The 23,019-nt window shown below is 40.7% G+C and overlaps 1 protein-coding gene across 1 annotated transcript; it reads right to left on the reverse strand.

The window, feature by feature from the left end:
* Positions 1 to 5,425: 5,425 nt before the first annotated feature.
* On the reverse strand, positions 5,426 to 22,787 carry EIF2S2 (eukaryotic translation initiation factor 2 subunit beta). Its single transcript, XM_025931748.2, has 9 exons — positions 22,630 to 22,787; positions 16,898 to 17,075; positions 15,635 to 15,738; positions 11,987 to 12,122; positions 11,230 to 11,330; positions 10,518 to 10,666; positions 8,488 to 8,544; positions 6,481 to 6,566; positions 5,426 to 5,895 (listed from the first exon to the last, which is right to left on the reverse strand). The coding sequence occupies exons 1-9, from the start codon at positions 22,642 to 22,644 to the stop codon at positions 5,720 to 5,722; spliced, it is 1,002 nt and encodes a 333-aa protein (XP_025787533.1). The 5' UTR covers positions 22,645 to 22,787; the 3' UTR covers positions 5,426 to 5,719.
* Between the last annotated feature and the right edge of the window lie 232 nt (positions 22,788 to 23,019).

Genomic DNA, 23,019 nt, shown 5'->3' on the forward strand with positions numbered 1-23,019 from the left:
AGATAATAACAAGAAGGCTTTTCCCCCTACATCTAAGAGTTACTGCAGTCAAGAGCAGTGTGTCCATCTGGTCATTAAGCCTGTGGGGCAAGCCCAGCTGGCCCTCCTGCATGTATGGATGGATGGACACGATACCTGCTTCCTCTGACTGGTGAGTGGACCCCTGGTGCACACATACCCCTCCCTGAATCCCTGCCTCAGTCTACCTCCTGAGGGGTCTCCTCAAAAAAAAGGTGCAGCAGCCAGGGCTTATTTGGGCAAGTACATGGGTTTGGCTTTTCCAGGTGCACAGAACACAGGGTCACCCAGTCCCACTTTCTGACGTGGACCCCATTTCTTGTCCACATCCTAGTGCCTTCTAACAATAAGCCCCCTTTTACCTCTAAAACCTACCTGCTGTTTCTCCTCTACCCCCTGCCCACCCCAGTGTTCAGTTCCATGACCACACAGGGAGCTGTCTTAAGGCCAGAGACTGTCTCATTCATTCTTGCCCATAAGGGTGTTAAAAAGAGTTTTAAAATCGGATGTGTAGCTTAGTCAAATAACTATGGAGCATATGCAAACAATTCAATCCAGTATCTACTTTTGTGGGTTTTTTAAACTTTATTAAAAAAATTTTTTTTTTGATTATTTTTGAGAGAGCATGAGCAGGGGAGGAGCAGAGAGAGGGAGACACAGAATCTGACCCAGGCTCCAGGCTGAGCTGTCGGCACAGAGCCAAACACAGGGATTAACTCACAAACTGTGAGCCAAGGTTGCTTAACTGAACCACCCAGGTGCCCCTATTTATTTTTTTTTAAGGAATCTCCACACCCAACGTGGGTCTTGAAGCTATGGCTCTGAGATTAAGTCACTGAGCCAGCCAGGAGCCCCTACCTTTGTGTTCTTAATTATACGTCGCTTATCCCCCACTGCCCCCCCTTCCCCCCCGCAGCACTGGACTTTAGAAAGAGGGATATAACATATATATGTATATATGTTTGCATTTCTGGGTGCTCTAGTTCTTGAACATGGATCACATTATTTAACTCTCAGAATAATCCCTTAGAGCTGGAGATACTCCTCTCATGTTACAGGTTTGGGAAATCATGAACTTTGGTTGAATAGTTTGCCAAATAACATGTCCCCTGGGAAGAGGGGAAGGCAGGATGCACACCTGGGCAGTCCTTTCCCACATGCCCTGTCGCAACCTGACTCTGAAATTTCTCTCCTGATTCTTATGACGGCACGCTCTCCTGGCTTTCTCCTCCTCCTTTGTACTCTGCTCCTTCTTCTTCTTATGCGTACCTCTCTACCCTCTTTTTCTATACAGCTTCCTGGCTGACCAAACCAATGGCTTCAGACTCCACAGTAATGCCTCCCTATCTCCATCTCTAACTCAGCGCTCCCCAAGAGCACCACAGTTCAGGCCTGCCCAGCTACGAGTCTTTTTCTTCAGGCGTCCACATCTTGGGGAATGGCACCACTGTCCACCTGTTACCCATGTCAGCATTTTCTCTCTAGTCATCAAGTCATGTTAATTTTTCCTCGGTATGTCTTGGCTCTAACCTGTCTCCATCCCATTGCCTTAGGTTAGGCCCTTCTTTCTCTCTTACTTGAACTTTGTAAAAGTCACCTCTCAGCTAGTCTCCCTGATGCTTGCCTCCCACGTCTGTCTTCTTTAGCACCATCATTTAGTTATTCACTGCCCAGTGGGTAAACTCCAGACCCCTTTCCTTTCTTTCTAACTCAGTGTCTTCTATCTCCCAATCTGACCCGTTGTCAAGCACATAGAACTAATTGTGGAAGGAACTATCTGGGTTCTGTGTCTTTACAGCTCCAGCTACTTTTACCTGGAATGTTCTGTCTTCATCTGGCTCATTATCTGGCCTTCCTGGCCTGAGTTAGTCACCTTCCTGGCCTGAGTTAGCTCTGGCCATCCCTACTTCTGTCACCCCTCTTACCAGACTATATTTACAGCTGGTTATTATTATTAGCACACCTATTGTCACGAAACTATAAGCTCCTGGAGGGCCGGGGACTGCCTTTTGCTGCAGGCATTCAGGTAACACTTTTGAACATATGACATTGTTGCGGAGAGGCAGTGTTGCAGAGGCCGGGCACAGGCTCTGGAGCTTGAATGCCTGGGACTACAACCTCTTGGGCAAGTTGCTTATCCTTTCTGAGTCTCTGTTCCTCATCTATAAAATGGGAAGAATAGTATATCTTCCTTAAAGAGTCGCTGTGCTGATTAAGAAGGCACTAGAACAGGGACTGGCACAAAGTTGGGACTTGGTACTGCTAGCCACTTACATAACAGATTATTTAAGAATATTTAGGAATAGCTTAGAGTTATTTCAGAATATTTGATTAATAAATTAAAAGAACAGAGGGGTGCCTGGCTGGCTCAGTCACATGTGAATCAAAATCTCAGGGTCATGAGTTTAAGTCCCATGTTGAGCGTGGAGCCTACTTTAAAAAAAAAAAAAAAGTTGAATATCCATTATACTTAGCCTTTACAACAGCTGGTCTTCCAGTGTTGTATTAATAAAACAGAAGCCAAGCTTAAATCAAGGGGCAGTGATCAGAAGAGCTCGGTAATATTTTGTTGTTAGGGAAGGTTTGAAAGGACAGGAGCCATGACAGACACAGGGGACCCAGTAGGAGTTTGGTCCTTTCTTCTCAAAAGCACCATTAATGTGACAAAGCTCCAAGGACTATGCCTCTGTTGCACATTGTTGGGAGAGTTTGATGCACCTGTGGCCAAAGGTTTATCAGGATCACTGTGAGACAGGCAACCATCCTGAGAGCATCTGTAATAGGAGCCCAATAAACCCACCATCACCATAAAAATAGAAGCAATACCCACAGTTCTCAGGATTTGTACACTTGGCTACCCTAAAGTCTGCCCATTGACTCTAGAAATTCAGTCTAAGAAGTATTCAACAGAAGGAAAATAGTTCCAGGTGCCAGACAGGGTTAAGCACTTGGCATATACTGTCTCACCATCTTTGAGGTAGGCATTTTCATACTTTATAGATGAGAATACAGAATATAATCAATGGCAGAGGACTGTCACTCCAGATTGGTCAGAGCTCATACTCCTAGTATTACCAAGAATTAAACACACATCATCTGAGCACTAATTTAATAAACTATGGTAGAACATGGAAAACTCTTTGCAGCTTTAAAAAATTATGAAAACTGTACTAACTTGGAAAACTGTTCTTGGTACTAAAAGGTTCTATGTTGGTAGGATTATGGGGATTAAGTTTTTAATTATAAATCCATCTTTTCAATTAAAAAAGTATAACACATGCTACAAAGCCCAACTTCTAAACATAATGCAAAACCTAATATTCTGTTCAAATGTGAAACCTTAGAATTGCCAGTACAAAGGATCGGGGTGGGGGAAACCAGGTCAGACTGGGCCTCATATACCACAACAGCATTTCTTTCCAGATGTCCAGCCCAGCAGTTTTTTTTTTTGCCAGAACACTTAGACTGCAAGATGTTGGGGCGGGGGAGAGAAGGGACTATAAAAGTCTGCATATTTTATGCTTTTAAGCAAACTCATTCAAGTATTGGAACACCTACTACTTGCTCTCAGTACTTGGGGGAGGGGTGCATGAGTGAACAAAAACCTTTGTTCTCGGTGCCTACATTATGGTGGGCTGGGAGGAGAAACAGTATTTTACATGCAGTGGGCAGGTGGGAATGAGCCAAGATGGAGTCAGAAAGGTTTTTCTGAAGACTAGAGATATAACTGCCCGTTTATGTAGTCATGAAAATACCTATCAGCGTACTAAAGACTTTTCCTAGGTAGTCATGGAACCTGTTCATCTAGTCTCAAACTTTTTTTAACCACCAATGGAACCCTTTTTCCCCCCCTTTGCATAATTAGGAACACTCAAGACACACTTTGGAGATGGTGGTCTGGTTCCCCTCTCACAACCAAAACGTGGATCTTGATCAAAAACCCTCAGTTGCCTTTTGCTTTGTCACCCTACAGAAGGTTCCTTGCTGCTGAGCTGGTTAGCGTGAGGTAAGAGAGATGAAGTTGATACTACTGTGAATGGGTAACTTAGTTTTGAATGGGTTAATACAGAGTTAATCCCATTTCAATTCAACAATCTTAAAAGGTTAGTATTAGTCCAGGGACTGTTTTGAGAATGAAGTTAAAATTGGGTTGAAACTGCAAATATAACTGTCCCACAGGTAAAACTGTAAAATCTTATCTTCTCTAAGGGGTCCCACTAAAGTAAATAAATGAATTAAACACATATATACACACACAAAAGCAATGGAGCGCTAATTACACAAGAGGCACTCATCCTTGCTTTATTCACGCAGTAACATCCGACATTGGGAACTATGTGGGCATAGATACAAAATAAGGAAGATGGCATCATAAACAGTTGAGTTCATCAGGGCAGTGGTGGCAGCTCAGCCAGTGTGTGGTTTCCCTGGGACCTACTGAGTCGAGGAAATACTCTCCTCCCTCCACCACTTCATGGCCAAGATGTTTTACAACACTTGGCCTGTACTTTAAAGGTCACAGTGATTAAAAACATGGGTAAGACATTCAGGGCTGAGTGACTGCTCCTGGGGCCACTTAGGAGTCTGGCAACAAGAGCGTGAGGAACAGCGATATGCCCTTATCCTCTGAAGTGTGTGCAAGACAGATCACAGACACGTGAAGGGATCTTTCTCCCTGTGCTGAATGGAAAAATAACCGTTCGGCCAAATGCTTATAAGGCAGAACTGGAGGCACCAAAAACACCACACAGGCAGCATCACCTCTTGGTTTCTCATGGTCACACCGAAAAGCTACTGTTAATATACAAAATAGAAAAACATTTGTAGTGGGCCTTTTTCAAACCCAGAACACAAGTTAGGGAGGAAAAAGAAAAGCTTTCCCTAGGGTCATAGGTCAGACTCAAGTTCTCTGTACAGTACATGCCACGCTGCTTCCTCACCAATAGATTCCCAACTAGGGTTTTTTCTCCATGTGCCAGTTATCATACTTAAAGGCTAGGTTTCTAAGATCTTCTTAGTGGTCAATAAGAAAGGGAATTCTGAGGGGGAGGGTATCTTGCACCTTGTATTCCTTCATATGATAACAGCAGGAGGATTTGGCAGTCAGGCGGTAGCAATAATCCTCACATAATGAAAAGAATTCAAATCTATGAAATCGTCCCCTGACACTGAAAACAGGCTGTCCTCCCAGATCTCATGCTCCAGCCACCCTCTCTCTCGTGTGAAGCTTTATCTCCAGAGAAGTTGAGAAGAAAAATGGCTGCCCAGCTGAAGCACCTACCAATCTCCAGTTTCACAGGATGAGACTATAGAGCCCTCACCGGAGCCCAGGCATAAACTGTTTTTGCTATATTCATTTTAAGCACAGTTTTTATAGAAAACTGAAGGACAAACCAAGTTGAAAGAATCACTGTTATAATAACTTTAATTTATCTTGCATTTTACATAAGTCTATGAACGATTTTAAAAAAGCACCGCCTTACCCCATCATGTTTTTCTGACAGTTGTTAAAGTAGGCAATGAGTAGGTCAACAGCTTGAGCATCGGCATCTTGCAAAGATTTCAGACCAACCAGCCACAAGCCAAAAAACTTGGCAGCTTTTCTATCTTGTATTTAATACAATGATATATCCACTTTGATGGTAAACCTGTCCAGCCAAATCTCCACAACACACTTTGAAAATCAGTGGTGGTTAGCCAATTAGTTAGCTTTGGCACGGAGCTGTGCTCGCTTGCCTGTGACAGCCTGAAAGCCGGTCTTGATGCTGGCAACAGAGCATCGAGAATGACAAGTTTCGCACTGTAAGAAATAGAGTCGGGTGTCCTTTTGCAGGATTGTGTCCGGTGATCGGCATGTGTGACAGGTAACGTATTCCTCTGCAGAAAAAGCAACATACAGAATTACCTGTTGACTGCAGTGATTGACTGCAGTGAGCCAGAAGTTTCTTCTCTCAAACATATTCTACACAGAACAACGTAAGCCCAAATGGTACCCAGACCAAGGAAAACTTTAGCTTAACTTAGATATTCTAGGGGTAAAGACACAAGGTGTTTGCTGTGATACTTCAGGTACTAAATCATGGGCTGAAAGACTCCAAATGTCCAAGGAGGTAGGGGTGCTTGCCAGATGCCACTCCTGGATCTGTCTACAGGAGGGCCACTCAGAACTTACTAGGTTACCTAGGTGGGAACAGACCTGCCAACTTTAAGTCATTAGGAAGATGATAAAGACAGGCCAGGCCTGAATGCAAACAGATTTCTCTGACTCGGCCTTCAGCCTACAACCAACCAGCACCTTGGTCTGCTGCGCCTTAAGAAATCCAAACCCTGCTCCCTGCTACACAGCTGCCAAGAAATCACCTTGCTGTCCCACCTTCCCATCATTATCATTCTCCCTCATCCCCAAAATACTGCAGCCTGATGAGAACATTTCAGAGCGAGATGATGGAATTATGCACTTACTGATATATCTTCTCAAAACATTTTCTATCTGTTTCTGTTGGAATCTTCCTTTGATTACAAGTTGATTATTACCATCTATAGAACCACTATGAGAGAAAGCAAAAATATTTCCATTATTGTTTCCTGTAAGGAACCAAAGGACCTTTATACACTTGATGAATTTAAAATATATTCAGTGGCATAAGTTCTAGAGCAGTCCGATACCACCTGGTTTCTCAAAATTTATTTTTAAGTAGTTGGTGCCTGATGACCTACCCATATTTCCTAACATTAAATCCAATTTCAACCAACCAAGTCTCTAGTAACCTTTAAGTCTAAAACAAATTGATTCTGTCTGTGACGGCTTATTCATCCAACAAAGAAAAACTTTTACTGAATGTATACCATGTACTAGACAGTGAGGGGGTCTATAAATATAAAAATAGGGAGTTGTATCTCTAAAAATTTTAAGCACTAAATGTTTTGATTCAGTCACATAGTTGATAAAAATATCCTAAGATGGGTGGTGGTAAAGGTTCAACTATGTCAACATATTAAAAACCATTTGTACATTGAATGTGTGAACTGTATAAAGTTACCAATAAAGAAGTACAGTTGAACTCAGGCCACATATTGTCAATGGTGCTTAAAGAGAAACTTTCTGAAAAGGTGCTGACAAGCACTTTTGGTAAAGCTCTGGGCTAGACATTTGTTAAAAATTACAAATCACAAAGTGAAACAAAATTCAGCCAGGTAGCATTAAATTTACATTTGTTTTATATCTCATTATAAAACTGCCTTTTGTAAGAACCTCTCCTGTGATTCTCCTTTAACTATAAGGTTTATTATCCTCCACAGATTGTAACCCTTAATCTCAGGCTACGGTGATCCCAATGCTCGATGTAGGATTTTTTTTCCATTCACTGTCAAAAGAAATGGAATTTTCTCAACAACGCCATAATATTTAGCCCATTGACCATAAGTTCACTGGTCACAACTTGTTTTAATACCCCACCTCTACAAAAACTAAAATTATTCTGAGTAAGAAAACCACTGATAGCTTTTACTGCATTAGTTTATGTAAGTTACAAATAAAGTAACAAATTTACATTTAAAACACAATTCTACAACAGAGCCTACGTATCCACCACTAAAGTAAGCCACTCCTTAACCCCAGAGCAAGTGTAGCCAATTGCATCAAACGGTTTTAAGAAGAGTTTTGAGTAGGAAGAGAGAACACCTTAGTTATCTCTGTAAGCCTTTTAAGAGTTCAAGCTCCAGAGACAGAGCTGAGTTTGCCACCTTGGCTATGATATTAACTAGCTATGTGACCAACTACAACTTCAATGAAACGGTTTCCAAACCTGTAAGACGGTATTAATTTCTGTTTACAGTTCATAAGACTGTTACAAAGACTGAGACAGTACTCAAAAAAGTGCTTGGCACAGTGCCTCTCACACAGCAGGTACTCAGCATGTGTGAGTTGCTATTATCATACTGCTCTTAAGTCTACATCACTTATCTTTAGTATTTATGGTCACACTCATTGGGATGGCCTCCCAGGGATTCTGGTCTCCCTGAATGGGGAGGGACTGGCTTGGTGCCTTCAACAGGTGAGCCCTGAAGACAGGGAAATAACTAACTAAGGCTCTGTTTCAGTGTTTCTCCTGTGCCACTCATCAACTTCTAAAGCTCTATTTCTTCATATTAACAATTTAGAAAATAAATTCTGATTTAAGAAAATCATTTCCTCCAAAAATATTTGCTCCATAAAAAGACCCAAGAATTCCAGTTAATGACAGGAATACCAGCAGGCCTGTACAGATGAGCCACTGAAAACTCTGTTCTCTATTCCTCAGCAGCCAAGCTCTCAGAAATCATTTCCCTCACTGGCCTAAAATTTCCTCTGATTATCAGGTGAATGTTCTAAGGGTGTTATGTATCCTTTTCAAGTCAGGAGAAGTTCCTCTGAAACATCCAGTACTACTATATATATAACTGTATATAAATGTGAATATAGTTTCTTACCTTGTACCCAATTCAGCCAATAAAAATGCAAGGAGATGTTTGGGCTGACGATGTAATCTAAAAAGAAAATGGAATATATAAACCTTATCTCATTGGAAATGGAACCAAATGTCTAAAACACCATCCTGTTCACTGTTTTAATCTGATTACCTAACTATTCAGTGAATTTTAGTGACCAGTTCATCAAACCCTGAAATAAAGATATATAGGATACCATTTATTTATATTTAAAAGCCCATATAACAACATGTTATTTATAAATACAGATATATGAAAAAATGGAAACATGGACAGGAAAGTAAACACCAACTTTAGAGGTTAACATCTTTTTCTGAGAAGGAAAATGAAGGGATCATAAAGAGGTGCAAAGATGTCTGTAATTTTAACTCTACAGCCCTCTTTAAAGAAAAAGATCTGAAGCAAATGTGTCAAAATATACCAACCCCAGGCAATGGACACTTCGGTGTTTGTTATGGTAATCTCTATATATTTCCTATTTGAAATTTTTCATTAAAAGAAAGCGGGGGGGGGGGACTATATTGGGAAATATTTCATGGTAGCACAACAGTAGAAAAATTGGTAACAGTTTAAATATTCACCAACTGGGGAGCAGTTAAATAAGTTAATGATACATCCATTCTATTTGTGTAACAACAACAAAAGTACACATAGGAAAAAGTACAGAGCAATGCCAGTCAATATTTTAACTTTTAATTCTATTCACTTGGCATTGTTTGAACTTGTTCCAAACCAGGTACTACTATTACAATTTTAAAGTTATTTTTTTCCCCAAGTGTAGTGAGGGTTGGTGAAAATACAACAAAACAGGTAAGCTCCTACATTGCTAGTGGGAGTATAAATTGGTACAAGCTTATTAGAAAGCAATTTGTCAATGTTTGCCATAAAAAATATCCATTCTTTTTAACTCAGCAATTCCATTTTGGGAACTTTTGCCCTAAGGCCATATTCTGAGTTATTGTCAAGATACATGTATCAGAATGTTTCCTGAAGCTTTGCTGATCATGGAAACACGGAAGCAACTGTATCCACCTAAGAGCTGTTAGAGTATGTTGTGTAGCTACTAAAAACATTTATGAAGACAGTTTAATGACATGGGTAAATGTTTTGTGATATACTAAGAGAAAAAAAGATTAAAAACCAGTACGACACCAATTTATTTAAAAATAACTACATGCACAAAACTAGCTAAACATAAAAGTATTAAACTATGATCTCTTAATGGTGAACTTACAGATGATTTTTCATTTTCTTGCATGTCTATGTTTTCTAGTTTTCTAAAATAAAAATATACTACTGTTGTCATCAGCAAAAAAAGTCTAAAATCTTTTAAGTAATGTGTATAATGAAAACCAGTGATTATCTCCGGGTAGTAGAATTTTTAGAGATTATTCTCTTTTCTGTCCATCATTGTTTTGCCTTTTATCTGCAATAAGCATGTATCATTTATGAAACTGAATAACAAACAGTAAATGGATAAGATTGGTTGCCCTAAGAAGCCTCTCAGAAGAGATGCAGTTGAGCTGTGGGAAGTGACAGACCCAGTGACCTGGCGTTGAAATACACATGGAATGTGATGGTAATTAAGAAATCTAAAATCGCACTGATCGTGTCTTGGCAACGGCCATCCAAGAAAGAAGCACATCAAATTCAGCTGCTTTCCCAGAGCTCATTCTTGCACCTGTTTGTAAGGCCTACCCCAGCCTGATGAGCCTTTCCACCTCCCTGGGCTCCCCAGGTTCCTGTCTGAGGACTATATTCAGCCTCCTCCCTTTTCATTCTATAGTTAGGATCCACTCTCATGGGTCTCTCACCTCTGGATGCCTAATAAAACAAGCTCTGAGACCTACGAATTGAAATATCTATGGATAGGACAGACTTGAACGGTGACCTCCCTCAAACCAACCCCGACATTCTTTCTACCTGCAACAAAGTGCACAATAAAGACATTTAACATATACTCCTCTGAGAATCTGGTATTTGGGGTGGAGACTCTCCATTAACCAACTTACAGTTTACAGATATCTGTAAAGTTGACAAAAGAGGTTTTCTTTGTTCCTACTCGGACAACCTGTGGAGGTTTCATGACAAATTTCCTTTTCTCTCCAGCAACCATATCTGGATTCTTTTCTCTCATGATGTTGAATACTCGATTCAATAGCTATAGAGAAACAATTGGTATTCATGTACATGCTTATTAATAGGAATATAAAGTTCCCACTTGAGTCACTGTTTTACTTCAAAACAAACATCACTTTTTACTAAACACACACACGTATCACTACCTGAGAGCAAGACTCATCCCTTATGGATGCTAAGCAACAACCTGTTCACAGTTAAATGAACGAATGAGACCCTACCAATTCTGCGGCTTCTATGGGAGAGAGTATGATCTATAGAAAAGATTCAGGAAAGCTGCAACAAGTGAATTCCAGACTTACTCTGGCCCCAAAATTAGTCACCCCTTCCTTTACTCTTCCCCCAAGTCCCAGGGGCTCCATGTCCTCAGAAGTTCATGGATTCAGTTGGAACAGTGAATACCATAATGACTGCCAAACTCTGGGTAGCTGTCCCATATGAGGGCATCAGGCAACACTGTGCACTGATTGTGTGACCTCTCTAGGTCTGTTTCACTGTCTGTTCTTCAACGGCCCTTCCAATTCAGTATAAATATCTTGCTCTTCGTAACATCTTAGCCCTTTTTCTTAACAGAATTTGTCTTACCTCCTCATATGTGTAGTCTCTTTCTGAGCCTGCCCAAGCAGGGCCTGTCTGGTTACTGAAGGAGATACCATCATCTTTTTTGCTGTCTTCATCTTCTAAAGCTATAGATAACAAAGACTGTAAGAATGAGGGGTAGGCAGTAACAAAGTGAGGGGGGACAGATCTAGAGAAATGAAAGCTTCAAAGACATTTGTCTTCCCTCCCACAGAAAGCATAAAAGCATCAAGGATTAGAAACAACCTGTCATTTCTTAAAGACAGGGATGTTACAACTTTCATTAACAGACCACTCCAATTAGAATTTGTGATAACAGACATACCAAATTATTTCCTGATATAACAAACACAAGAGAAAATAATGCACTAGGATAACGAGAGGAAAAAAGTCCAGCTGTTCTGAAGCACTTAAGAAACATCCACATCCATAAAAACCCATCCGCTGACTATACTCAAGTTCTCTAAAGACTTTAGTACTTAGATTTAATAAAACAGCACTTTTAACAAAAAATAATAATTTTTAAACTATTTAAAATCCAGTTACAGTGATTTTCCCAATAGTCTTAATCAGCATGTCTTCATTGTAATCACAACTACCAAATTCTTCCCCCATGAAATCTTTAACAGTCATTATCAAGTTAGATACTCTTTCCTTTTAGCTTCCAGGCAGTGGAAGGAACAGGAAATAATAAAAAGGGACCAAGACACTATGGTTAAAGTCTTGAGTAGAACAGAAATGAGCTGCTGAGCCCCAATATTACCTTCATCTTTCTCTAGTATTTCATCCTCATCTGGGAACTTAACATTCTTCTTTTTCTTCTTTTTATTGCCAAGCATAATGTCAAGGTCATCCTCTGGTTCAGCTGCTTCTTGGATATCACTTTCAATCTTAAGATCCTGAGAAATTAAGTAAGAGTCTCAACATTTTGATACTAGGACTATTTTTTTAAATGATACGGGCTGGCATCATTTTGGAGGAAAAAATAAAATATTCACAACTGAAGTGATAGATAAGAAATGTCTTGGGGCGCCTGGGTGGCTCAATTGGTTAAGCGTCCAACTTCAGCTCAGGTCATGATCTCACGGTCCGTGAGTTCGAGCCCCGCATTGGGCTCTGTGCTGACAGCTCAGAGCCTGCAGCCTGCTTCAGATTCTGTGTCTCCCTCTCTCTCTGCCTCTCCCCTGCTCACGCTCTGTCTCTGTCTCAAACATAAATAAAAACATTAAAAATAATAATAATAAAAAGAAATGTCCCTCACAGGTGGGCCAAACTGGCTCAGAGAGTCTTTGTCATTTAAACTAGAAATTGTCTAAGACACTTTTTTAAAAGTTGGCTCCACGCCCAATGTGGGCCTTGAATTCACAACCCCGAGTTGAAGAGTCACATGTTTTTCTGACTGAGCCAGCCAGGCACCCCTCTTTAAGACACTTCAGAGGCCAATGCAAGGATAGGGTCCCCATGTTTTACCCACATAGTCTGACAAGACTACAAATTTACAACACCCCTCCACCCCATTTAGTAATTTGCTATGATGACTCACAGAATCCAGAAAAGCACTTCACATAACCATTACCAGTTTATTATAAAGGATATAATTCAGTAACAGCCAAATAGAAAAGTGCACAGAGCAAGAAAAGCAGGGAGGGAGACAGGTGCAGAACCTTCCCTGGTTATATCATTCTCCCAACAGGCCATGTGTCCATTAACCCTGATGCTCTCCAACCCCCACTGTTGAAGGGTTTTTATGGAAGTTTTATTATGTAGGCAGGATTAATTAAATCATTGTCCACTGGTGACTGACTCATCTCCAGCCCCTTTTCCTGGAGAAGTAGGTGTGTGTGTGAAATTTCCAATTCTCTAATCATGGCTTGATCTTTCTGACAACCAGCCCCCATCCTGAAGCTATCCATGAACTCCTAGCCACTAGTCATCTCAAAAGACACTTTTGTCACTGCAGAGATGACAAGGGTTTTAGGAGCTGTGTGCCAAGAACTGGGAACAAAGACCAAATATTTATTTTTATTATACCACAGTCAGCCTGGCACCAAACTGTAAAGAGGTCTTTGGGCATCATTTCAATAGATGACATCATGAAAGAGGGAAAAGGCAGAACCCAGAGAATTAGGGTCACCTGATGAATGGAAGGAGACAAGGTAAAACTTATCTGAAGATTGGCTGCTATAGTTATGGAGGTAAATACGGCACTAGAAATGAGACATATACACCCCAGAAAGGGCCAGTCTCAGTCTCCAGCCTTCTAATCTCCTCTGTCCTTTCACCAGCTTGTCCTGCTTCCTACCCTGAAGTATGCTGTCAATATCACCTAGCATCATCTATTTTTGTGTGCCTGCATCCTGAATTACTGACATTAGCTACTATAGTTTCATAAATCTTCACAGAAAAGCTGCAAGAACTGGAAATAAATGAAGCTCAGCCTTGAGATTCCAAATCCAGCTGTGTAGTTTGCTGGTTTTTTTCCCCCAGCTGTGTAGTTTCAATGCCACATTTGGCCATCAAAGACCAAATCAGCCCATGTGTATTAGCTGGATAACACATAAACAAGAAAGCAGATATTAACTTAGTCTCTGAGATGACAGTCAGTAAATGAGAAACTTGGATATGCTGACATAAGTTAGCACACAACAGCCAATTTCTAGTCTTATACTATTATTTATTTCATCCCAGTAAGATCTACTTCCAAACTGAGGCTAAGACTCAGTGAAACACAGAAAATGGCAGTGTTTTTCAGTATTTTTCTAAAGTCATGTGATGGTCTAAAAATTCAGAAGAGTAACCCAATATCTTAAAAACACTTTAGTGTTTGACGGCCTGATAAGGATACTTTTAAACAAGCTCTTATGTTTAGGACTTGTCAATAGCAGAGAAAATTGTATTCAAGCACTTAGTAAGAATAGAGCTCATAAGCAATTCTTCAGGACAAAAGCTACTAGAGGAAATGCCTCCAAAAAAATCTTGTTAACCAAGACCTTCTGTAGCACATCTCTGATATGTCACCTTGATACCCAGGATATTTAAACCTCATTTATTCAGTATAATCTGAACATTTCTTTCTCAATTTCCTTACAATAGTAGGAAGAGAAGAGAATCCTCAGACAGGGAGAGAATAGATGAATCCAGGTAAAATCATCTTGTTCTAAAGGACTCTAAATTATCCCTGAACTAAAATAATCTCTGAAAATAGGAAAAATCTCTTGTTCATTTCAGTACTCTAGCAATTAGCCTGACTCCCTGTAATTACCAATGCATATTTGCTGAATTAACCAAGTTATCAATATTATGGCACTATTTCTAAAACTGAATGAATTACTGTATACATTTCTTTGTTACATGTGGGATACACCTTATTTACTTCAGTTCAAGCAAACCAAAGAAAAATTGGGGTAGAAGGCATAAAATAGGACACTTAGTACATGTGCATGTGTTCTCATGCTTGCTCCTTCTCACTTGTATATACATAAAATTGCTACTATCCTGGAATTTTTTTAAATAGATGTGTGGACTCTGCTCAAGATTCCTGGACAGTTTAAAATAGTAGCTCCAGGGGTGCCTCTTAATTTTGGTTCAGGTCATGATCTCAGAGTTGTGAAACTGAGCCCCACATTGGGCTCCATGTTGGGCATGGAGCCTGTTTAAGATTCTCTCTCTCTTTGCCCTCTCTCTCTCTCTCTCGAAGGAAGGAAGGAAGGAAGGAAGGAAGGAAGGAAGGAAGGAAGGAAGGAAAGAAGGAATAAAATAGTAGCTCTAAGTGAAGGAATAACAGACTTTCATCTCCTTCCTGATCCACCCTCTTATTTACCCCCCTACTCATACATTTACCTATCCTTTTTCAAAAGAGTTTTGAAGTATTTACATTGGAAACTGATCCAGTAACAAGACAATTATAGGGCCTCATGTCCCTACAAGATCAGAGAACCCCATAAAACCAGGCTCAGTGCTCCTGTTCTCCTATAGGCCATATGATCATCAGCCACCATCACAAGCTGGGGTTCATTTTTTGCTGCTCAGAGGCACACACATAAGTTTGTGTATCTTCAACATGCTACCAAAAGTTTAACAGAAGAAACCATAGGAATATATACTCCATAGGATTTCTCTTACAGAAATATCTCTTCCTTAGCCAATTTCAGTGTGGTTAATGACAAGGGGCTTGTAACCATCTTAATGGCACACAATACAATGTGTAAAACCTAAATTTATATTCCTTTAAACCATAATCCCTTTAAGACACCTAGCCAGACCAAATCCCAAGAAAATGACCTCAACAGTGATTCAAGTACTTAATAACAAAAGCAAAGCTGGTAAGAGACAAGACAAAGGGAGGGAAACATCAGTCATTAGCAACCTTTCGAGAGGTCAAATTTTACCTTCAATAAGAAAGCAATACTACCTTTACACCTTCTTCAGCTTCATCAATATCAAATATCTTTTTTGTTTTTTTCTTCTTTTTCTTCTGATTAAAGAAGTTCAAGTCATCTAAATCATCAGAAGCATCTAAAAAGACAGACAATTGAGATTAAAAATTAATAACTAGCAGAAGGCATAGCATCAGAGTTAAACCAACATTTTAGCTATTAATTAGTCATCAGAATAGAGATCGAGTATTAATTAGTACAGTGGTCTCTCTACAACCACAAAGATTATGATTCTGAAAAACACAATGGCAGGTCAAAGCTCTGTAGGAAAAACCCGGTTAGGGGACCATGTTGGGAACATTTATTTAGTAATCTAACCATATTGTGCCTCATTGTTCCCAAGGCGAAGTCAGGGTTCTAACACAATTTTCAAAGCTCTCTAGTTTTCTCTCTCCATTTCTGTCTACCCTCTCATCTCCCTTACTTTAATCCTTGGTTCCAGCCCAACTAATTATTTCCACTTCTTAGTAAACTTTATCCATTATTAGTGAGTAAATAATGGGTTTATTCAATCAGTTTTCCATTTGCCCTGCCCTCTTGTACACTAGGAATATTTTAGGATCCCTCTACTACAAAGTTTTTCATGGAGCTATTTATGAATTTGTTTTGTCTTATTATGAGAATGATTTACTTTTCAAGTTTGTTTTAAACATGTACAAGATGCTTACTTAGCACATAGTAGATGCTCAATAAATGTCAGTTGTCCCCATCACTAGCAGTGTCTTATGTTCAGCAGATGTAAATTTTATTTACAGAATCATTTATTTCTAGTAGTCACATGGTGTCTATGTCAGTGTGCAAGAGGGAATAACTAGTGCTGGTATCTAAATCCAAACATTTTAGGTTGTAATTTTAATCTCTTCTATACATTTTCAGACTTGCTAAGACACAAAACTATCAGGCCCTAAATCTTTTTGCCTACACTCAAATACAACCACAATTAAAATTGGAGAAGAGACTTGACAGGTTAGACTGGAAAAACCAGGCCTGGAATGATGAGGTTTTGTCATTTCTACAAGTTGTGGATTCAGTAGCAATTTCTCTGGAACAAGTTTATCAGAAATCTGGCAAGATCCAGTGTACATGGCCTGTTGATAGCCTCAACTTCACTGGAACAACCTTATCAGGCTGAGAGGTCACTGTATGTAAAAAAAAAAAAAAAAAAAAAAAAAGAAACACTGATGGAAGAGAACCAGGTCTCAGAAGACAACAGTGACTCTTTCATATCTACCACTTACCTTTTTTCCTACTGTCCTCTTCATCGGCTTCTACATCTCTGTCCTCAGTGGGCTCTGGTTCTACTTCTTTTGTTTCTGAGGGCTGGGTTTCTTCTGTCTGGGCATCCCCTTCCTCATCTAACATAAAAGGCTTCTTCTTCTTCTTTTTCTTCTTGCTCATAGTAGGATCAAAAATCATCTGTTTAAAAGACAATAAAGAAAAAGGAACTAAATGATTATTTTTTTAATGATACATTCCAAACATGTTGTATTTTCTTTTTTTTTAACTTTTAAAAATGTTTATTTATTTTTAAGAGAGACAGAGAGAGAGAGAGGGAGGGAGGGAGGGAGGCTGAGAGAGAGAGAGAGAGAGAGAGAGAGAGAGAGAGAGAGAGACTGAGAGCGGGGGAGGGGCAGAGAGAGGGAGAGACAGAATCTGCAGAATCTGAAGCAGGCTCCAGGCTCTGAGCTGTCAGCACAGAGCCCGACATGGGGCTCGAACTCACGAGCTGTGAGATCATGACCTGAGCCAAAGTCGGACATTTAACTGACTGAGCCACCCAGGAGCCCCGGAACATGCTGTATTCTTAAAGGGTATATGCTTAGAAGTAAAACAGTATATGGTGCATTTAAGTACCAAAAAGGATTTTACACACACAAAGTCCATCCAACCTTCCTTGTATTATTAAATAGGGGTGGAGGTGGGATTCTGAAACATGTGCACCTGCCTTTAAATACGTAAACTGTCACAAGATACAGTAACTTCACTTTTAAAATTCATGAGCAAATTTGGAGACTATAAATGCATCATGGAACTTAGGGAAGGGACCGTAGAAATAACCTATTCTATGCCCCCCATTTTTTGGAGAAGAAAACCAATGCCTAGGCAGGTTATATATGTTTTATTTAAGGCTGTAACCTGGGGTTGCTATACCAGACTTGACCTGATTTAAAAAAAAACTGTTTTCCCCTCCAAGTTCAGATAAACCTTTATAAAAATCCATCAGCAGCCTTTCCTATAGCTAATCTCTATCTGAGTAAGAAAAACTTCCATACAACCTTTTACTTTGCTTTTTGTTTCTAGAACATTCAAAGTTTTCTTAGGTCATTTTAAATCTAATGTCTACTAGAGAGTAAGTGAAAAACTAATTTATAACTTGTTTTAGATGATTTGTGTACACTGATCACTTGGGAAAAAATACAGATCATTATTTTAGACACAACAGTTTAAGAACATATAGGGGAGATGCCTGGTAGAGTGGAAAGAGGTCTTTGAAGCCAAATAGAATTGGATTCAAATCCCAAATAATTTTTCTCTAAGTCCCTTACCAATCTTTGTCCAAATTCTACCATGCTTAAATTTAGCATTTTGCCCAATGAGCTTCTGGAACAGTTTAGTGAAGTATTTAAAAGCACAGGTTTGGGGGGTGCCTGAGTGGCTCAGTCAGTTGCACGTCTGACTCTTGATTTCGGACTCAGGTCCTGATCTCACTGTTCATGGGTTAGAGCCCCGCTCCATGCTGACAGTGTGGAACCTGCTTTCTCTGTCCCTCCCCCACCTCTCTAAACAAACGCACAGGTCTGGAGTCCAACTGACTGAATTAAAATCCTGACTCTCACTGGTACTTGTGTTACTCCAGGTAAGTTCTTGACCTCTCCATGCTTCAGATGTAAAATGGAAATCAGTAGCACAAGCAAAACCGAACCTCACAAATTTACATAAATATGTTCATATATATTTAAACACTTGGCACAGTGCCTGACACAAAAGTACTCAATAAATGTTAGCAATTATTAGAATTTATACAACGTTTCATGGTTCACAAAGCATGGTATCTCTTGATTCCTATCACTCAAATTTCATCAATTCAGGGTGATCAAATTTCTAAGACATCATAAAACTCAAAATCCCAAAAAACTGATTCTAATGTACCCAAGTACATTAGAGAAATTGAGCTACACTGAAATCAAACTAAGGTCTGTAATAAGGTAGGGTAGTTACTGTGTTCACCCAATAGAGAAGGATCTTCAAGACATTCTTGAAATTGATACAGCCTTCTTTCAAAGACTTCCTCTTTTACTTTCACAAAAGATTTAATTGTATAGCAAATGAATAATTCTGAAACGCAGTCAGTCTGAAGGACATTACTTATTAAACTTTGAAAAAAAAAAAAAGAAAGAAGACAGAACAGGAGGAAGTTCCCCACTGCTGATCCATCAGGCCTTGAGTCACCCTACATGGAGTGTTGCAATCTATTCCAGGGAGGTTATCTAGTTTATCCTCATTACTGAAATATGGAGGTTTGGCAAAAGGACAGCAATCTAGGCACTAAAAATTTGGATGTCTGGCAGGGCTTACAATTTACTGCATTTTTTTCAAGTATCAAGTTCTCTGGAATATTAATTAGCCTTTATTATCCAACAAAATAGACCAAAGATTTGAGGGATTCTCAAATCAGTGCAGCCTTACAGTTTTCTTATCCTATGAAAAACATTTGTACTTAAGTCTACAGGGAAACAGTTTGGTTGTAGCCTTGTAAAGAGTAATAAACATACAGGAAATTATACACTGAAATAATTACCATCTCTCTCAATTACTGTCTCTGGATATTTAAGACACATACTCATTGCCTCATTATACTCCCACCACCTAGCAAAGTCGATTTTAAAAATAAGGAAACTAGGGATCCCAAAGTAGTGCCCAGAGAAGGACTACCCCAAAATATAAGGCCAGGTCAGCCCTGAAGTGAAAAAGTCTTTGTTTTTTTGTTCTTTTTTAAGATTTTCATGTCTGACTTACAAATTATTACATTCAAAATGTTTTATGAGACTAGTTTGGCTTCGAGCAGCAAATAGTTGCTGACAGTGCACTTATGGAAAACCACAGAATCTCTTGAGTTTTTTGTTTTTTTTTTTAAGCCCACAACAAAGCTTTCAAAAAGTTTCCTACTTGCAACTTCCTGGGTTGGGCTGGAGGTAAGGAAAAGGAATACCAGCAAAAATTTACGCTGAGAATAGCCTAAAATGCTTCATGAAAGTGGTAACCTACTCTCATCCAACAGAATTTACCCAAGATGCTAACTTTATGACCACATCACACCCAGGAGACAAATGTTAGTTACAAAAGAACCTAGAGAAGCAAGGTGAGAATAAAAGCTAAGCACTGTCATGTCTGGGTGACAGGATCCTGGAAAATTTTCACTTTTTGTATTCTTCTGTTTTGTAAACTTTGTACAACACACATCCATTTTTAATCAGAAACTTTTTTTTTTTTAGTTTAAAGCTTCTTTTGTAAAAACATCCTACCATGTTGTGTGAAAACCCAATGGTTCTGATACTTCATGAATGGGGCCTACTAATAAGCAGTAATCTTTGCTACTGACAGCACTTTTTTTAAAAAAAGGTGTGATAAACAATGAATGCCTGCAGATTAGGGAATTTTTCCTTACTAGGTAGCACCCCATAATTCTAGAACACTGCTTTACCAGGGTAAAGGTTATATATCAGTGAGTTTCTGGCCTAATTAACAGGCTTAGAAAGAAACGTGTGCAGTTTGTTTTATGTCAATTATACATCAATAAAGTGTTAAAGAAAAAGAAATGTGAAGAAAAGAGGAAAAAAAATTTTAATAGTAGGTTCTTTAACCCTCTATCCTAGCCCAGGAATTCTACTCTTGGGGAGTCCCTGGCAGTTATATATCATTTCCATGTACAAATTTTAACCTGATCCTCACAAGTCTGTAAAGTAGTCCAAAGTTAAGGTCTGGTCTAAGAGTATTCATCTAGTCGACAGTACTAGAGGAATCAGATCCTGCACATACCTCCAGAGTCGAAGCCAAAGGCTGAGAGGTTCTAGTCCCACTAACTTGCTGTGTGATCTTGGGCAAGTTAACCTCCCTACGCCCTTGTTTCCTGCCTATAAAATGTAGTTGGACTGGCAGACCTGTGAAGTTGCTAAGCTGCTTAACACTTTATTGGCTTCCAAAGCCTTCTGTAGGAATGCTGGTTCTGCCATTTCTGCTTGATAAAATCCTGTTCACCCTTCAATAATGTATTCACATTCCACCTCCTTCAAAACCCGATCCCACTGTTAAAGCTGAATCCTCCAGCTCCCCAACTCGCTATGTTGAAATGGCCCTATTTCTTCTACCTCCTGTAACAACTAGTAGATCTACCTCCCTGACAACACTTGTGAGTACTTTACCATAAAACCCATACACAGAATAGTACCCTACAGTACTACACAGGCACTGTTAAAGGTTATGAGAAGCTTAGAATATGGGTAGAAAAAAAGCATGACGCTGCTACTCTTAGAACTTTTGAAATAAAGTAGTCAGAGCATGACCTCCAAGCAAGAACCACCTACTTCATTTAGACTCTCAGTTTTCTCTCCTAACAGACCAAGAGCCTGTTAGTTATCTAGATGGAGGTAATATTGCATAGATCTGGAATTCTACTACTGGTTCCACCAGTTACTATTTAATCATGGACATCATACAACTCTCTAAGCCTCTGTTCTCTCATCTCTAAAATGGGCATAACAATGATACAATCTTACAAGGTTTTTGGGAAAATCAAATGTGAGATTGGAGTCCCCTCCAGAATAAAATCAAAATTCCTTATTTTGGTCTTCAAATCCTTCTGTGAATTAGCCACCATTATATTTCAAGGGGATCAACCTTAAACAAATTGCAGAATATTCCTTCTGTGATTACATGTACTTGCCTTTTCAACCACTCCTTTACCCTGTGATCGGGCCTTTCCACTACTTGTGGAAATTCTCAGCAACGTTCAGGGTCTACCTAAAACACCAACGCTCGAGGAAGCCTCGATTTTTTCCTCTAACTCCTCTCCAAGGCGCTAGAGGCCAAGCACCCCAATATTTATAAAGTGAATTATAAATTCAAGAGCACTGCTTTTGGCGGGGAGACCTGGCCGGTAAGCCGTAGCTTTCCCCCCCAGTGTTGATCAATACCTACTGACAGTACTTAAAATCAAATTTCATCATAAGCCGTTTGATTTTAAATGAACTGGAACCAACCTGGCTAAAAAGGATTTGAGAAAATTTGCTGAGGTACAAGCACGACGGGAGAAAACGATCCGGCCAGCTTTGCAGCCGGATTTTCCCGCTCACGTCTCAGAGCTCTCCGTTCAGGAAGGCTCAGGGACTCCCGCCCTAAAACTTTCCGAGGTCAGTCACTTACTGAGGCTGAAGGATCTTTTCCTCTCGTCCTATCTCCCTCACCCCTCGGTCTTTTTAAGAAATAATGCTCGTTATGAGCATGAGGGCGGACACCGGCCAGGACAAGAGAGCCTGCAAAGTTTTCAACGAGGGCGCTCCGTCGGAGCTGAGGAAGGTTCCTCTCAGCACGCCTGGCGCCCAGTGAGGACAGTTGGTGCCCCAGTGTCAAACCGAAAGGAATGCAGGGGTCGCCAGCCTCAATCTCGTTCTTTCGGGGCATTACCCAGGCATTCAAGCCCCCTTCTGGGACGGCGACTCAACGAGCTCTCAATTCTGGAAACGCCGGCCAACGAAAGGACGCAGGCCTCGGCGCCGCCGCCCTGAGGAGAGCCGGACGCGGCCAGGCCCGCGGCTCCGAAGTCCTCACTGGCTCTACCGCTCCCGGCCGCCTAGGCCCGGCTGCTCCACATGGCGGCGGCCGGCTACTAGGCCGCAGGCCCGGTCTCCCACACTGGGGTGGGTTGGGCTCCCCGCCTCAGTCCTTAGCCCTAGAGCCAGGCTCAGGCCCTCACCTCATCCCCGGACATGGCGGCAGCTCGAGTGGGCTCGGCACAGACGGGAAGTCGGACGGGTCAGCCCCAGGCCCCAGCGGCAGCGTTGCTCCTGCCGACACTTCTCCCACCACCGCACTAGGCTCTTGCATCAGCGAAAGGGAACGACACCCCGCCCTCTCCTCCCAAGCGTTGGAAATACGCCTGCGCAGAACCTGCCAAAGCGCAGGCGCGCGGCGGGGCCAACCTGGAGCGCTCCGTCTGGCGCGAGTTACCAGGCGACGGCGTGGCGCCAGGCAAGCCGGGACTTGTAGTCCGCCTGGAAGAGGCGGGCACTTGAGGCACAGCAGTCCCGCGATCCGTGCGCTTTTGCTACGTCTGAGAACCTTGCCGGGAGATTGGTTCTTGCAG

This window comes from Puma concolor, chromosome A3, assembly GCF_028749965.1.
Source record: "Puma concolor isolate L17-30 chromosome A3, mPumCon1.1.hap2, whole genome shotgun sequence".
In the NCBI taxonomy this organism is placed as follows: domain Eukaryota; kingdom Metazoa; phylum Chordata; class Mammalia; order Carnivora; family Felidae; genus Puma; species Puma concolor.

Coding starts and splice junctions, on each gene's coding strand:
- EIF2S2 (XM_025931748.2), bottom strand. Junction 15,739..16,897: donor AGAGGACAGTAGGAAAAAAG/GTAAGTGGTAGA, acceptor CTGTCTTTTTAG/ATGCTTCTGATGATTTAGAT. Junction 6,567..8,487: donor TTGGCTGAATTGGGTACAAG/GTAAGAAACTAT, acceptor TTTCTCTCATAG/TGGTTCTATAGATGGTAATA.